Source organism: Hyperolius riggenbachi, chromosome 9 (assembly GCF_040937935.1).
Source record: "Hyperolius riggenbachi isolate aHypRig1 chromosome 9, aHypRig1.pri, whole genome shotgun sequence".
Taxonomy (NCBI): domain Eukaryota; kingdom Metazoa; phylum Chordata; class Amphibia; order Anura; family Hyperoliidae; genus Hyperolius; species Hyperolius riggenbachi.
In genome coordinates this window covers 151,073,517-151,091,793 of record NC_090654.1, presented here as the reverse complement: position 1 = coordinate 151,091,793, position 18,277 = coordinate 151,073,517, and the positions used below count along the sequence as shown (strand labels likewise).

General features: G+C 47.5%; 1 protein-coding gene across 1 annotated transcript in view; it reads right to left on the bottom strand.

The window, feature by feature from the left end:
- Positions 1–18,277, bottom strand: part of LOC137533574 (meiotic recombination protein DMC1/LIM15 homolog) — a 603,524-nt gene that overhangs the window by 250,473 nt on the left and 334,774 nt on the right. The window contains exon 5 of the mRNA XM_068254935.1: positions 14,337–14,419. Within this exon, the coding sequence (XP_068111036.1) occupies positions 14,337–14,419 (83 nt within the window). The remainder of the gene's footprint in view (positions 1–14,336; positions 14,420–18,277) is intronic.

The window sequence follows — 18,277 nt, the reverse complement described above, 5'->3', positions numbered from 1 at the left end:
ACAAAGTCACTGGACCTGACAGGACAATTGGAGCTGCCGTTAGATTTGGGGGAGCTCCAGTAAGTTAGTAGTGCATGTAGAGCAGTAGCGTGACTACTTTGAAAATGTTACTTGCGCTGCCACACTAAGTTGTGCTGCTTGAACAGTGTAGCTTAGTGAATCAACCCCTACTGTTTAGTATGTGAGCCAGATGCAGCCATCAAAAGAGCCACATCTGGCTTCCCAGCCATAGGTTCCCTACCTCTGCCTTAGATACTGCATGCCAGTTGGCGAGAGGCAGAACGGCAAATATCTATACCGATAGCAGGTATGGATATGGAATCTGCCTGGACTACGGCCCAATATGGAAGAGCAGAAACCTCATCACTGCAAATGGACTTCCTATACAAAAAAGCAGTAATAGACTGGATGGAGGCCTTGACACTGCCAAAGCAAGTGGCTACCTTAAAAGTGAAAGCACATACTAAAGCAGACACTGAAGAAGCCAAAGGCAATCAGAAATCAGATCGAGCAGCAAAAACCACGGCCTTAAAGGCAAGAGAAGAACTAATACCATTGATGGTGATGATCGAAATTGATGGAGTGATCTTAAACACACAAACTGGAGACAGTACCCTGGCAGATGTTACAGCTAGTGTGAACCCAGCGAACTGTTGGATGAAGCATGAAGGAGGCCTGGCTAAGCACATTGTAACTAAAGCTGGATTAGAAGTAAAAAAGGAATGCTATCAACACCATGTTGAATTGCAAGGTCTACAGTACCACTGCGCTCAATCAGAAAGTGACTTCCAATGAAGTTATATAAAGCATCCGGTGAGTGCTGCTCCTTAATTACTCTGGGATTAAAGGAAGTACTCTGTAGAAAAGTAAAAAAAGGAAAAAGAAAGGAGCGCTTTCTGGTGCATTACCCTTTTTAATGTATCGCTTCTTTAAAAAAATTGTAGAATAAAACTCACAATGTTTAAGTAAAAACAATGCATATCACACTGAAAAGTGTACATCACCGAAACCCAAGGATGGTATCACTGCCCAGATCACCTCCGCACTGCGGCCAGTAGTGAGGGAGAACAGAAAGTTCAAAGCACCAGCATGTTCAGGGGTTCGGCAAACAAACGGCAGATACCCTGCGCCTATTGCGTCATGACACGTTTCGGCGCTCTATGCCTTTGTCAGATCAGATCTGACGAAGCCGTGGAACGCCGAAACACGTCATGACGCAATAGGCCGTTTGTTTGCTGAGCCCCTGAACACGCTGGCGCTTTGAACTTTCCGTTCTCCCTCACTACTGGCCACAGTGCGGAGGCGATCTGGGCGGTGATACCATCCTTGAGTTTCGGTGATGTACACTTTTCAGTGTGATATGCATTGTTTTTACTTAAACATTGTGAGTTTTATTCTACTATTTTTTAAAGAAGCGATACATTAAAAAGGGTAATGCACCAGAGAGCGTGCCTTTCTTTTTCCTGAATTGCAAGGTCGCATGTTTCCTGTAGAGCCAGTGATAACGGGAGGAGACCTGAATGCCACCTACATTATACATGTGGAGGGACCAAGATGGACTCCAGAGGGAGATGAAGAAGCTACCCAGCTGCTACTGGAAACAGTAAAAAACATCCTGATTTAAAACTTCTTGCTACAACTAGTAAGTGAGATGTGTTTGAGGGAAATAGCCATACCTGCAATCAGTTCAGGAATTTTCGGATTTCCTGCAGACAAGTGCACTAGAACCATCGTGAAGGCAGTCAAGAAATATGCTATTGGAAGAGGAGGAATATATCCGACGCATATTTACCTTATTAACAGAGACCCATATAAGGTATTGCTGTTTGAGAAGGCTTTAAAAAGAAGAAGGGTTAACTCACTTGATGTAAGAGAAAGGCCACAGTGCAAGGTGATCATAGGCACACCATAATTCTGTTCCACCTCCAGAGATCCCACCTGGATGCTTGATGCCTATATGTGCCACTCAGTGCCCCGGAAAGACAAGAGGGATTATCTCAGTGGAAAAAATAAGGCAACTTTTTTTCTTTGAAACCAAAGCTTGATACACAGCATGTTTCACTTACATTAAGAGGGCCCTACACCAGAAATAATGTTGCTTATTTTTTCCACTGAGAGAATCCCTCTTATCTTTCTAGTGCACTGAGTGGCACATATAGGCATCAAGCATCCAGGTGGGATCTCTGGAGGTGGAACAGAATTATGGTGTGCCTATGATCACCTTGTGCTGTGGCCTTTTTCTTACAAATTGCTTCTGTGGATGAAGAGGATTTATCCCAGGCACAGCGGCGGTGTGTGTTTTGGAGAGATAAAAGACTACCATTTTTGGGCGCCTCTACAAAAGAACCTCTACCTGTAACTCACTTGATGGTTTAGACCAGACTTCAGAAGCAACAGAGCAGATGAACTCAGTTAATAAGAAATCAACAGACAAGTCTCAAAGGAAAGAAGCTCCCTCAGATAACCTCATAAATCCTTACAAAGGTACAAAGTGCAGCAGTTTGCCGTGGGAGAAGGCGGGTGAAATTCACAAAAGAAGAGAAGGTTGTATGCAAGATATGTTTTGGAGCTGAAGATGGAAAGAGCTGGTTAGGGAATGAATGTGAGGAATAAATCAGAGGAGTCAAATATTACCCCTAAGCAATGTGCTGAAGTTATGGGGTTCTTATTAACATTTATTATTATATCGGGCAGAGAGGTGGACAGAGACCATGGGAAAATGATTAGTTCTGTTTTACGCATATTAGGTTTTAGGAAGTGAGAGGTCTGGGGAGTTAATTAAAGTTTGGAGCAAGAATAAATGTTGTTTTCCATCTGTATACTTCTTCCTTCTGATCAGTGGTGCGCAGATACCCCCCAATCACGGATTCGACTTATTCGGCCATGATGAAAAAAATCCGGAAACCGCGTGATTAATTTCTGGATTTGAGACGGACTCACGAATTTGGACTCCGATTTTTTTCTGTGAATGAGGCAATCACGGCTAATCACAGCCGTGATCACGGAATAGCGTTTAAGCTATTATTAAAGCTCCCATACATGCTACAATCCCCCATATTGCATGGATTATAAAGGTGATAAGGGAAACAGGAAAAATACACTTTAAGCAATCGCAGAGGTGATGGCGAGTCCCAATGGCACCTGGCGGTAGTGGTACCACTGGAGGAGGATGAGTGGGTGACGCCACAAAAACACCCAGAGAGGTTTTTGTAATTTTTTTTTCTTGCATCGATAGCAATGACATGGCAGCAAAGTTGTCCGTGGACCCTGGCAGTGGGAACGCAGACTTTAGAAGTGAAATAGAACATCAGCTGCAGCAGGAGGAGGACTAAGCGGTCAGCGTGGCAGCATAGAACGACCATGGCACCTCACTGGTGGTACCACAGCATGATAATGCTGGCCAAAAAATTGTATGCATCCCTGGACCCTGGCGGTGGAAACACAGACTTTAGTAGTAAAATACAACATCAGCGGCAGCAGGAGGAGGACTAACCACTCAGAATCAGCACAGAAGGGCATGGCACCTCATTTAGTGGACTGCGGTCTTCCTGCACTACTAGAACAGTACAATGTCACTGACTAAACTTAGTGACTAACCAGTGGCAGTGACTGCAACTAACTGAAGTTGATCACTGGCTATGAGCTGAATACAAGTGATATACAGTAAAATAATAAAGAGCACAAAATTAGTAGACAGCGGTCTGCCTGCAGTGCACTAATAGAACAGTACAATGTCACTGACAAAACTTTGTGACTGACCAGTGGCAGTGACTGCAACTAACTGAAGTTGATGACTGGCTGGCTGGCTTAGCTAGCTAACAAGTATACAGCAATAGAGCAGTAGAATCAGCACGGCAAATCAGTACACTGTCACTGACTACTACACTGACTACAGCTAACTTAAAGGGGAACTGAAGAGAGAGGTATATGGAGGCTGTCCTGTGTATTTCCTTTTAATCAATACCAGTTGCCTGGCAGCCCTGCTGGTCTATTTCTCTGCAGTAGTATCTGATTAAAACCAGAAACAAGCATGCAGCTAGTCTTGTCAGATCAGACTTATAAGTCTGAATCACTGAAACACCTGATCTGCTGCATGCTTGTTCAGGGGCTATGGCTAATAGTATTAGAGGCAGAGGATCAGCAGGGCTGCCAGGCAACTGGTATTGTCTAAAAGGAAATAAACATGACAGCCTCCATATACCTCTCTCTTCAGTTCCCCTTTAAGTTAATCACTAACTGGCTAGCTAAATACAAGTATACAGTCAGTAATAGAGCAGTAGTAGATAGAATCAGTGAACCTACCTGCACTGCACTAAGCACAGCAATCAGTACACTCACTCACTGACAACTACACTGACTACAACTAACATTAGTAATCACTCACTGCTAGCTAGCTGAATACAAGTAACAAATACAGTATAAGGGCTAGTTCACACTTGATTTAAAAACGTATCCGTAGCTACGTTTTTTGTCCCGGACGAAAAACGTAGCCACGGATACCAATGTTAAAAATAGGAACAGTACACACTCAAGTTAAAAACGTATCCGCGTGCGATCCGCGGAATACGTTTTTAAACCCGGAACGCTGAGTCCGGACTTGCAGCATTTTTCACGGACCCGTATACACGTACGGGTAGTGAAAATCAATGGGGAAACGGGCCTCCCTCTTCACTGACATTTTGGGACACTGGAAACGGATCAGTTTCCAGTGTCCCATGGTGAAGGAGGGGGCCGCCATGCTGGAGGGGGTAGCAGCCAGGACAGGGGGCTGCGGGCAAAGCGGCGGCTAGGGGGGTCACATCCCCCCCCCCCTTGCTCACCTGGGTGCCCCCCGTCCCCGCTCCCCCTCCAGCTCGCATATAATGTAATAATTTGTACCTAATGAAGTTCGGCGAGACGGGCACTTCCGCCCACACCGCTCGCCGTCACTTCCTGCGATGCCGCCCACTGAAATACAGAGGGCGACATTGCAGGAAGTGACGGCGAGCGGTGTGGGCGGAAGTGCCCGGCTCGCCGAACTTCATTAGGTACAAATTATTACATTATATGCGAGCTGGAGGGGGAGCGGGGACGGGGGGCACCCAGGTGAGCAAGGGGGGGGGATGTGACCCCCCTGGCCGCCGCTTTGCCCGCAGCACCCCGTCCTGGCTGCTACCCCCTCTAGCAAAAAAAAACAAAAAACACGCAAGCGGATCCAAAACGTGTGCTGCAAAAAAGGCAGCACGGATCCGTTTGCGTTCCGGGTTTTGAAAATCGGAGCCCGGACCGCGGATGCGTCCCGCACCCGGAGCTAGTGTGGCCCTAGCCTAAGAGCAATGTTAGGACTAAAAATGCTATGTTTTTAACACAAAACACGCTTGCTTTAGCAACAAATGGCCTGGAGATGATCCTCTCAGTGCCTCAGTCTAGCAAGGACTGGGCTTTTCATCATGGCTGCCGCTTTATATACAGGAGGGGAGGGCATAGCCTCCCCACCTATGATTGGTTGCTAGGGCCTGGCTGGGGGGCCTCTGATTGGCCCAGGGACGTCATTTCCGCCCAATCACGACCTAACTAATCACGGATTTCTACCGCGATCACAAGCGTGATCACGGCCTGAATATTTGTAATCACGGCTACCTTGAGGTTGAATACCATGATTGAAAATAATCACGGCTTCAGATTCGGCAGTCGAATAGTGAAAAAATGCTTGTGAATCACGGCTATTCCATGATCACAGAAATTATCCGAGCACCACTGCTTCTGATGTCATATTTATCTGTATACTTCTGTCTCGTTTTGAGCAGTAGACAAGGAAATGCATATGATCCTGTCTTATCACTGGTAATTGGTCATGGTGTGGTAAGGCCCTCATTTCTCTTTTTACACGGTTTTATTTATGTTGGTAGGGGCTTAAAAAATGTCTAAGAATGTACTTAAATGTGACATTCATGCTTGAACCAGGACCAGGGGTGTAGGGGTCACAGTCGCAGTGGTCGCCTGTGCGACCGAGCCCAGGCGCCTGAGGGGCCTGCTCGTCCTCCCCATCTGCTGCTGCTGAGGGGGTCATCAGATACTCACTTCACCATGATCCGCGTACTGCAGCTACAAACTTCTTCCTGTTCTTGTGTTTCATCTCACAGTAAGAGCGCCCTCTAGGAGGTGCTCTTACTGTGAGATGGAACACAAGAACAGGGAAAAGGTTGTAGCTGCAGCTCGTGGATTGTGGCAAGTGAGTATCTGATGACTGCTGAGCTGCTGCTGGTCCTGCTGCTGCGTCCCCCCTCCACCTCGCTACCTATACTGAGGTACCTATTCCTGACTATCTATACTGAAGCATCTATTCTTGACTATCTATACTGAGGTATCTAACCCTGGCTATCTATACTGAGGTACCTATTCCTGACTATCTATACTGAGGCATCTAAACCTGGCTATCTATACTGAGGTACCTATTTCTGACTATCTAAAATTGAAGCATCTATTCCTCACTATCTATACTGAGGTGTCTAACCCTGGCTATCTATACTGAGGAACCTATTCCTGACTATCTATACTGAAGCATCTATTTCTGACTATCTATACTGAGGTATCTATCCCTGGCTATCTATACTAAAGTACCTATTACTGACTATCTGCACTGAGGCATCTAATCCTATCTACACTAAAGTACCTATTCTGGCTACCTATATTGGAGGCACCTACTCCTGGTCCAAATTCCACATCGGGCCCCAAGGTTTGTAGCTATGCTACTGGCCAGGACTGTTCCTATGTATTTGTGAGGAAACGCGGAAAAGCCGCCGCGTGTGCCAAGAGCTAGGCGGCTGACTCCGCGTCCTACGCGGCGGTTTGCACGCGTCTGGTTGTGTGGTGGAACGCGGAAAAGTCGCCGCATGTCCTGACAGCAAAGCGGCTGTTGGCATGCAGCAGCATGTGCTTGGTGTGGCTGGGTCTGTTAGTGCACCTAGGCAGATGGAGAGCTATGCTCGCGCGGGCCTGAATTCAGGACCTTTATACCTGCAGAGGAAGTGTCAGCTGATCAGGAAGGTCAGCTGATTCCTGCAGGACTCATGATTGGCTGAATGGTTCGGGCGGGGCAGCAGAGTCCAGCAACTATATATTCTGCTGCTTATTCAGTTGCTGGTTGTCTGGCGTGCGATCACATACGTGGGAGCACCCAGATCCGTAGTCAGATCCGCAAGTGTGCCGGGACCAGCTGGAGCTGTAATCCTACACTTAGCTAGATTTTGTTGATAGCTTAAAGTACTAGTTTGATTGTGATTATCTGTTATGACTTCCTGCTTGCCTGACTATCCTCCTGAACTCTGATCTTGCACCTCAATATTTCTGATACTCTGTTGCCGAACCCCGGCTCGTCGCTAGACTGTTTCTGCCTCCTGATTTTGTACCTCGATATATCTGATACCCCGTTGCCGAACCCTGCCTGCACTTAGACTCCGCCTTTGCCTCCTGATCTTGTACCTCGATATTTCTGATACCCTGTTGCCGAACCCTGCCTGTACCTAGACTCCGCCTCTGCTTTATGATCTTGTACTTTGTCTGTCCGTGTGTGTACGACCTGGCTTGTCCGACCTCGAGAACCGACCTTACTCTTGGAGGCGGTTCCCCGTCCTGTCAGTGACATCTCCTCCTGAGTGTCACTTTCAGACAATCCTTCCTACTGTCAGTCTGACTCCTCCCGTCTGGGAGAGCTCAGGTCTGCGGAAGGAATCTGTGCAGTATTCCTTGCTGCACTGAGGCCTAGTCCTCTAAGTGTTACTGTTGCACCAAACACTACACTCTACTCAGGTGAACAGAGGTTTGCTAGTATATCGGATTATCGGTGATACTGCAGATCACTTTTAATCTGGTATACATCTGTATTCCCAGTGATACTGCAGATCACCGGTAATCAGGTCCTCTCTGTGCTTCACCAATCGTTACAGAACGCCAGACCAAAAAACAGATTACGCACGCGCTGACCCTCTGCATGTGCTTGCCACTTCGGTGGATAACATCCATCAAGCACTGGGCCAGCACAAAGCATTAATTGATGCCCTAACAGGCTCTGTGCGAACCCTTCAGACGTCAGTTGATTCAGTGCGATCCCCTCCTAGTGATGACATACGTATGCCCGTACCTGATAAATTTTCCGGCCACAAGTCTGACTTCCGGAATTTTAAGAGTAGAGTGTTGTCATACTTCGAGTTGAGACCCCGATCCTCGGGGACTGAGACCCAACGGGTCATTTTTATTAAAACCTTGTTAACTGGTGATTCCCAGTCCTGGGCATACAACCTGCCTCCCACAGATACAGCTCTGACCTCGGTAGAGGAATTTTTTAAGGCCATGGCAGTGATATACGACGACCCTGACCTTGCGGCAACCTCTGAGCGGAAGCTCAAACTTTTGCGGCAAGGCAGAGGCTCGGTCGAGGATTACGCTGCAGAATTTCGTAGGTGGTCAGTTACCGCCAGATTTGACACCTATGCCCTGATGGATTACTTCCTGTCTGGGTTGTCGGAGGAGGTCTCCGACCTAATGTTAACCTTACCCGAGCCCCAGACAGTCGATGAGGCCATCTCATCGGCCATTCGAGTCGACCGTCGGCTACGCCATCAGAGGCAGACTCGGGGCAGTCACCGTGTCAGGGTGACATCTTATGCGGCACCATCCACTGCATCCTCAGTAACGACATCTCCGCCTGTCTCTTCCTTTCCGGCCTTACCTCCACCCGAGCCAATGCAGATTGGTCGATCAAAACTGACCCAGGTGGAGCGAAGGCGGAGAATAGCTGAACAATTGTGCCTGTACTGTGCAGAAGCGGGGCATAGAGTGCGAAACTGCCCTAACAAGCCGGGAAACGAGTCTGCCTAGGAGTAGTGGGGGGTGACACCCTAGGCACACCTTTTTCACCCCAAAAAGAGAAAAAATTGCTTCTCCCCTGTACGATTACATGGGAGAATAAGTCTGTAGCCACTGAGGCTTTTATTGATTCTGGCTCAGCGGCTAATTTTATGAACCTTGAATTTGCTCAGGAGTTGGGTATTCCCCTCACTCCAGTAAGTCCCCCCATTCAGGTCACGGCAGTAGACGATTCCCCTCTGCAAACGGGATCGTCCCCTGTTACAGACTTCGCAGGTGAACGTCATGTTAGGGGTACTGCATGGGGAACAACTACAGTTTTTTGTATTGTGTATGTCAACCTCCACTATCATCCTAGGCATGCCGTGGTTACAAGTCCATTCTCCACACAGGGCCGGGCCGAGGCATAGGCTGCAGAGGCTCCAGCCTCAGGGCGCAGTGTAGGAGGGGGCGCACAATTCATTCAGCTGTCATTCCTAATTGTGTTTGAAGCAGAAAGAAATAAGAAAGTCATAGCAGTGACTGCAAGCCAGATAACTAGATATTAAGGTGTTGGGGAGGTTGTGGGCCCTGTGGCGGCTCTTAGTCTAATAGCAATCAGTGTGTGTCGGCTGGGGTGGAAGGGATGGAGGGGCGCACTTTGGTGTCTCAGCCTTGGGTGCTGGAGGACCTTGTCCCTGCTCTGTCTCCACACATAGACTGGGGCTACGGGTCAGGTAACCAGATGGTCCGATCATTGTCACCAACAGTGTTTAGGGAAGGTGACATTGGGTCTGACCAAGATTTGTGTGGAGGGGGTGCCCGAAGAGTATTCTGAGTTCTCCGATGTATTTTGTCCTAAGTCTGCTGATCAATCACCTCCTCATCGCCCGTTCGATTGCCCCATTGATCTCCGTGCTGGTTGTATGCCTCCTAGAAGTCACCTGTATAACTTGTCCGGTCCAGAGAAGATGGCTATGCAGGAATACATTCGTGATAACTTGGCCAAGGGGTTCATCCGGCCCTCCCAGTCGCCTGCTGGGGCCGGTTTCTTTTTTTTCGTTAAGAAGAAAGACGGGGGTCTCCGACCTTGTATTGATTATCGGGGCCTCAATAAAATCATGGTAAAAAATCGCTATCCGTTACCCTTGATAGACGATTTATTTACGCAGGTCACAGCCGCAAAAATCTTCTCTAAGTTGGATCTGAGGGGGGCATACAATCTAATCCGCATTAGAGAGGGCGATGAGTGGAAGACGGCCTTCAACACACCCGACGGGCATTACGAGTACCTAGTGATGCCCTTCGGGTTGTGCAATGCGCCAGCCGTCTTCCAAGAATTAATCAATGAGGTATTCCGGGAGGTATTGGGTAGATTCGTGCTGGTATACCTTGATGATATATTAATCTATTCCAATAACCTCTCCGAGCACAGGGTCCACGTGAAGTTTGTTTTGAACAAATTAAGACACCATAGGCTCTATGCTTAGGTGGAAAAGTGTATTTTCGAGGTGACCACTGTCACGTTCCTAGGGTACGTAATTTCCACCTCGGGCCTTTCAATGGATCCTGCCAAGGTCACAGCTGTGTTGGAGTGGCCACAGCCGGTGGGGTTAAAAGCCCTACAAAGATTTTTAGGTTTTGCGAACTATTACAGGAGATTCATTAAGGGGTACTCCACGTTAGTTGCCCCCCTTACCAGTCTGATGAAAAAAGGGGTGGATACCAACCACTGGTCACCTGAAGCCATGGCAGCATTTTCCCTTCTTAAGAAATTATTTTGCTCAGCACCAATTTTGAGGCATGTGGACACGTCTTTTCCCTTTATCGTGGAGGTTGATGCCTCAGAAGTTGGGGTGGGGGCGGTGTTGTCTCAACGATCAGGCTTGCAGGGCAGATTACACCCGTGCGCTTACTTTTCCCGTAGGTTCTCACCTGCAGAAAGAAATTACGATATAGGCAACTGGGAACTTCTGGCCATTAAATTGGCGTTTGAGGAATGGCGCCACTGGTTAGAGGGGGCAGAACACACGATCACAGTTTACACCGACCACAAGAACTTGGAATACATCGAGGGGGCAAAGAGGCTAAGTCCCCGTCAGGCCTGATGGTCTTTATTTTTTACAAGGTTTAGGTTTATAATCACGTACACCCCAGGCAGCAAAAACGTCAAGGCAGATGCCCTCTCCAGGTGTTTTGAACCAGAAACGGCACAGCCACCCGCTCCTGAGTCCATCATCCCGCGGGAACTAGTGTTAGCCGCAACAGAGACTTGGGAGGATTGGACAGAGGTTTTGGGCCCCTTTCAGCAGGATGTTCCTGAGGGAAAACCCGAAGGGGTTATGTTTATCCCTCTGCCTTTTCGTTTACAAGTCCTGCATCTCTTTCACGCCCACAAGAATGCTGGTCATCCTGGAGCTGCCAGAACGCAGGATCTGATTGCCAGGTGTGCTTGGTGGCCTTCTTTGGCAACAGATTGCAAGGAGTATGTCAGGGAGTGTGCGGTCTGTGCCAAGAGTAAACCCTCCCGGCTGGCATCTGTAGGTAAGCTGCAGCCTTTGCCCACCCCGAGTGAGCCATGGACCCACTTGTCCATGGATTTTGTGGGAGAATTGCCCAGGTCTGAAGGAATGTCGGTCATTTGGGTAGTAGTCGACCGTTTTAGCAAAATGGCCCACTTTGTGCCCCTGAAAGGACTCCCCTCGGCTCAGGAACTGGCCGAGTTGTTCATCATTCACGTCTTCCGGCTGCATGGCATTCCGGAAGACATTGTGTCGGATAGGGGAGTCCAATTTGTGTCTGGATTCTGGAGGGCATTTTGCCACCAAATGGGCATGAAATTGTCTTTTTCGTCAGGCTACCACCCACAGACTAATGGGCAGACGGAACGTATCAACCAGTCTTTGGAGCAATTCCTAAGATGTTACGTTGCGGAGGCACAGAGTGACTGGGTAAAATTTTTGCCCTTCGCGGAATTCGCACAAAATAATTTGAAGAATTCCTCATCTGGGTTCTCTCCATTTCAAATTGTGACAGGGAGGTCACCTAAATTCTCCCCTTTTCCAGTTGTCTCTTCTCCATTTCCAGCACTAGAGGATTGGCAGAGGTCACTCAGGGACAATTGGGGAGTTGTTAAGGGGAATTTGCAGAAAGTGTTCCAAAGTCAAAAGGGTCAAGCGGACAAGAGACGTTCCATGGAATGGAAGTTTCAGCCAGGGGATTTAGTCTGGGTGTCCACACGTCACTTGACCCTGAAGCAGCCATCTGCCAAACTGGGCCCCAGGTTTGTGGGTCCATTTTCTGTGACCAAGAAGATCAACAACGTCACTTATGCCATTGATCTTCCTGCCAGCATGCGGGGCGTAAGGTCATTTCACGTGTCCCTACTCAAACCTGCGGTTCATGTGGGTCCTACTCCTCCTCCTCCTGTGATGGTGGAGGACCAACCCGAGTATGAGGTAGAAAAAAATCTTAGATTCACGCATTGTACAGAACTCAGTACAATATCTGGTGCATTGGAAAGGGTATGGCATTGAGGAGAGACAATGGGTACCTGGGAACCGCATGCATGCGGACGAATTAAGGAAAGAGTTTCACGCTTTACATCCCGAGAAACCTGGTAGGAGTTGTCCGGAGTCCACTCCTCGGGGGGTACTGTGAGGAAACGCGGAAAAGCCGCCGCGTGTGCCAAGAGCTAGTCGGCTGACTCCGCGTCCTACGCGTCGGTTTGCACGCGTCTGGTTGTGTTGTGGAACGCGGAAAAGCCGCTGCATGTCCTGACAGCAAAGCGGCTGTTTGCATGCAGCAGCATGTGCTTGGTGTGGCTGGGTCTGTTAGTGCACCTAGGCAGATGGAGAGCTATGCTCGCGCGGGCCTGAATTCAGGACCTTTATACCTGCAGAGGAAGTGTCAGCTGATCAGGAAGGTCAGCCGATTCCTGCAGGACTCATGATTGGCTGAATGGTTCGGGCGGGGCAGCAGAGTCCAGCAACTATATATTCTGCTGCTTATTCAGTTGCTGGTTGTCTGGCGTGCGATCACATACGTGGGAGCACCCAGATCCGTAGTCAGATCTGCAAGTGTGCCGGGACCAGCTGGAGCTGTAATCCTACACTTAGCTAGATTTTGTTGATAGCTTAACCTCCCCGGCGTTCTATTGAGATCGCCAGGGAGGCTGCGGGAGGGTTTTTTTTAAATTAAAAAAAAACTATTTCATGCAGCCAACTGAAAGTTGGCTGCATGAAAGCCCACTAGAGGGCGCTCCGGAGGCGTTCTTCCGATCGCCTCCGGCGCCCAGAATAAACAAGGAAGGCCGCAATGAGCGGCCTTCCTTGTTTTGCTTAGATCGTCGCCATAGCGACGAGCGGAGTGACGTCATGGACGTCAGCCGACGTCCTGACGTCAGCCGCCTCCGATCCAGCCCTTAGCGCTGGCCGGAACTTTTTGTTCCGGCTGCGCAGGGCTCAGGCGGCTGGGGGGACCCTCTTTCGCCGCTGCTCGCGGCGAATCGCCGCAGAGCGGCGGCGATCAGGCAGCACACGCGGCTGGCAAAGTGCCGGCTGCGTGTGCTGCACTTTATTTCAAGAAAATCGGCCCACCAGGGCCTGAGCGGCAGCCTCCGGCGGTGATGGACGAGCTGAGCTCGTCCATACCGCTCAGGAGGTTAAAGTACTAGTTTGATTGTGATTATCTGTTATGACTTCCTGCTTGCCTGACTATCCTCCTGAACTCTGATCTTGCACCTCGATATTTCTGATACTCTGTTGCCGAACCCCGGCTCGTCCCTAGACTGTTTCTGCCTCCTGATTTTGTACCTCGATATATCTGATACCCCGTTGCCGAACCCTGCCTGCACTTAGACTCCGCCTTTGCCTCCTGATCTTGTACCTCGATATTTCTGATACCCTGTTGCCGAACCCTGCCTGTACCTAGACTCCGCCTCTGCTTTATGATCTTGTACTTTGTCTGTCCGTGTGTGTACGACCTGGCTTGTCTGACCTCGAGAACCGACCTTACTCTTGGAGGTGGTTCCCCGTCCTGTCAGTGACATCTCCTCCTGAGTGTCACTTTCAGACAATCCTTCCTACTGTCAGTCTGACTCCTCCCGTCTTGGAGAGCTCAGGTCTGCGGAAGGAATCTGTGCAGTATTCCTTGCTGCACTGAGGCCTTGTCCTCTAAGTGTTACTGTTCCACCAAACACTACACTCTACTCAGGTGAACAGAGGTTAGCTAGTATATCGGATTATCGGTGATACTGCAGATCACTTATAATCTGGTATACATCTGTATTCCCAGTGATACTGCAGATCACCGGTAATCAGGTCCTCTCTGTGCTTCACCGATCGTTACAGTATTACAAGTGTTCAGTGACTAATCAAATAGCCAATTCACCTGTGCGTTCCCTTTCCAGACAAAAATAATACACTATGGCATACTTGAAATATTGATGTTTGGTAAAATCCTTGCAAAACAAAAACAAGAATGTATACATTATCTACATAAATAAACCTTACTCAAGTTCCTGGCTTCCTGTTGAGATGTGGAACACCCTCTTCCTTTTAAGACTATATTCAAATGCTGTCAGAAAACCAGGCTCCTATAAAGTAAACAAGAATTGTAATTATTATATACATATGATGCTATTTATTTTATAAATGCTTACAGTACTTAAAGGGGCACTACAGTGAAAAACTGTAAAATTTAAAATATGTGCAAACATATACAAATAAGAAGTACTTTTTTTCCAGAGTAAAATGAGCCATAAATTACTTTTCTCCTATGTTGCTGTCACTTACAGTAGGTAGTAGAAATCTGACAGAAGTGACAGGTTTTGGACTAGTCCATCTCTTCATAGGGGATTCTCAGCAAGGCTTTTGTTCTTTATAAAGATATTCCCGAAAAAGGATTTAAACAATGATGCTGGCCAGCTTCCCTGCTCCCTACACAGTTTTTTGGCAGTTGGACAGAGCAACTATAGATCAATAAATTGGGATAAGTAGTTATTAGCGAATGAATGGGAGGTGAAAATTTCTCCGATGCATAAGGTTAAAAATCCCAGCGGGCTGAAATGGTTAAATATTGTTAGTAGTACTGCATACCCCCAATATGGGAAAAATAACAGGCAGAGGAAGGCCTCCCCGTAGGTATTTTTCAGGTTGTGCTGGCGTGATTTTGTGCAGCCCTCGACCAAAGTACAGTGTTCAGAAGGCACGTACCCACCTCTACCCCCAAAATTCTGTGGACGTGGTTGACTGGCTTAAACAGTGCACCACATCTTCTACAGCTTCTGCTCAGAACCTCTGTGACGTACCGTCCTCCTCCTGCTCAGCTTCTGGTTTCACAAAAAACCTTAACACTACTACCACTAGCAACCCAGCTGTTCTACTTGATGTGTCAGAGGAGTTATTCATACTTGATGCATTCAGTGATACACTTGGGGTCATCCAGCCAACACGCCCTTCAACGCCTGCTGTTGCCACCACCCGAATGCGGACATTCCAAAGCTCCCCAGTGTGGCATTTTTTTTTCGTTTGTGTGCCTCTGATACCAGCAATGCCATCTGCAACCTCTGCCAAAAGAAACTGAGTCATGGGAAGCCCAACACCCAACTAGGGACAACTGCTTTGCGAAGGCACCTGATCGCAAAACACAAACACTAATGGTATGCACACATTAATAAAAGCAGCACACAAATATTAAAAAAAAAAAAACTATCTGTAGCAAGGTTATTTTGTGGGCGATGTAACTACCGTTGGTCACAAAATGAGTCCACGCATGTTACAAGTTGTTCATTTATTCTTTGTCATGGATCACCATGAAATATAGTGGAACTCTGAAGCACCAAACACCTTGATATATCAAATTTAACTACTTCTACTGTGGTACAAATGGGCACTGGACCTCTCCTCCAACAGGCTCCTTTTGCTGGGAGCCCTGATCCAATTTCATCTGGACTGAGGACCCTGGGACCCTGTCAGCATCATCTGCAGCACGAACCATCATCCGGAGCACAGACCAAGTACGATGGTGGCGTGCACAGATGCAGCGGCTTCATGTTACCCACATAGGTGCTCTCTTCTATTACATTTCTTCCTACTGACCTTCAATGTCTCACAAGCAAAAGCAAGCATCCACTACAATCGCCCAGGAGCTTCTACAGATCGGATCAAGCAGCACAGGAGATTACTTTAACACGGAATCAATACCGCAGGAGATTCTCAGATCACCGGGACTCACGTTAACTACAGCTATCTTCGGAAATAGACAAGGAAAAAAGCAAAGCAAGAGGAAACAAGAGGAAACAAGAGAGGTAAGCAATCAGGACTGCTAACTAGACTGAGAGATACTCCACATAAAACCCCTCTTCCTAGCGCACTTCTTGCAAATGTGAGATCCCTTGCAAATAAAACGGATGAGTTCGGACTGGATATCTCCACGTATAAAACTATGAGAGACTGTTGACTTTTGATTTTTTCGGAGACATGGCTAGACCCCTCCGTACCAGACGCATGATTCTGGCAGGAAAACAGGTAGAGGACTATGTGCCATATTCTATTGATGAGTTCTTAACTTAGGCGATGGGGGCATCGCCTAATCTTATAAAACTTTAGACCCCCCCAGGTGGAAAAGAACTCGCTTGGGCGATATAATCGCCCAGCGAGTTCTTAACACATTATCCAATTACCCTTAGCATGCCTCCGGGAAGCGATACTTCCCGGCAGACATGAGCGTTAGCTTAAACCTGCAAAAAGCAGGTCTAAACCGGCTAACGCACGTCGCCGCCGCAGCATCTGGGGCTCTCCACTAAATAAAGAGACCCCCAGAGCTCCCCGTCGGGTCGCCGCACACTGTAGAAGCCCCCCATGTAGCTGCACCGGCACCCCTGTTGGCATACATACCGCCACAGATCACCCGACGCCTCTCGCCGCAAAATCCGTTGTGTAATTACAGTGTATCTGACACTGTAATTACTGTGCGCATAGAAGGAGACTGGGCAAAGCATCTTTGAATCTGCAGCCTGGGCTCCCCATTGGTCCGCTGTGTGAGCCATTTTATTGGTTCAGACAGCGGACCAATGGGGAGCCCGGCTGCAGATTCAAAGATGCTTTGCCTGGGCTCCTTCTATGCGCACAGTAATTACTGTGTCAGATACACTGTAATTACACGACGGATTTTGCGGCGAGAGGCGTCGGGTGATCTGCGGCGGTATGTATGCCAACAGGGGTGCCAGTGCAGCCACATGGGGGGCTTCTAGAGTGTGTGGCAACCCGACGGGGAGCTCTGGGGGTCTCCTTATTAAAGGAGACCCCCAGATCCTGCGGCGGAAGATTTCGGCGATGTTCGGCGGGCGAGTGCGCATGTGTGGGGAGTGAGGCCGTGGTGCTGATGGACAGCACCACAGTGTAAACCTCACTCCCCATCGCCCGGTAATAGGGAGCATCGCTCAGGCTTTCGCCTGAGTAATGCTAATTAACGGTCGGCCATCGCGCGAAGGATATGGGCAATAGGATTTGCCGGTAATCCTCGTGCGATGGCAAGGTGATAAGTAGCTCGCATCTGCAAGCTACTTATCATCTTGAATAGGATATGGCCCTATGTGTCTATATCAATAATGCTTGGAGCACTAACAACCATAATCAACAAGTCTTGTTCTCCTGATGTGGAATATCTAATGCTGAGATGTAGACCATTTTACCTACCCAGGGAACATACAGTTATTATTATTATGACAGTGTAGATTCCACCTCAGGCAAATATTAAGTCAGCAAATGAACAACTGTTTGATGTCATTAGTAAGCAACAGAACTCATACCCTGTTGCAATTTTCATCATTGCTGGAGATTTTAACCAAGCAAATCTTAAAGTAGTATAAAACCCTGACAAAATATTCAATAAAAACATGTTTTCCTATATATATATATATATATATATATATATATATATATATATATATATATATATATATATATATATATATATATATATATATATGCGCCATACGGTTATCATATTTGCATTTGTGCAAAAGTATTATTATTCATTTAGAAATTACAAGTTCCCAAAAGAACAGTTTTTTGCTTTGAGAGGGGACTTTGCATTTCATTAATAACTGGTTTTATTCATTATGTATTGAAAGCAGAAATGCTTTGAGTGTCTGTCTGTGTCCAGGAGCTTCTGCGCAGTTAGAGAATGTGTCACATTCCTCACCTGATACAATTAAGTAAACACAAGATAACATTATCTCCACTTCGGATGCGTCCAGATTTCTCTGCACTGAACTTTCAACTCCTGTGTGTAACCCTTTGAATGCTGTTCTAGTAAAAAAAAATGCTGTTTGTATATAATATGCTAGATCAAAAAATGAAATGACCCACACACCAAGTAATACTTTGCTCAAAAATAAATTGTATTCAACAAGTGAAAGCACAAGAACCCTTTGAAAAAGGTAGTCGAA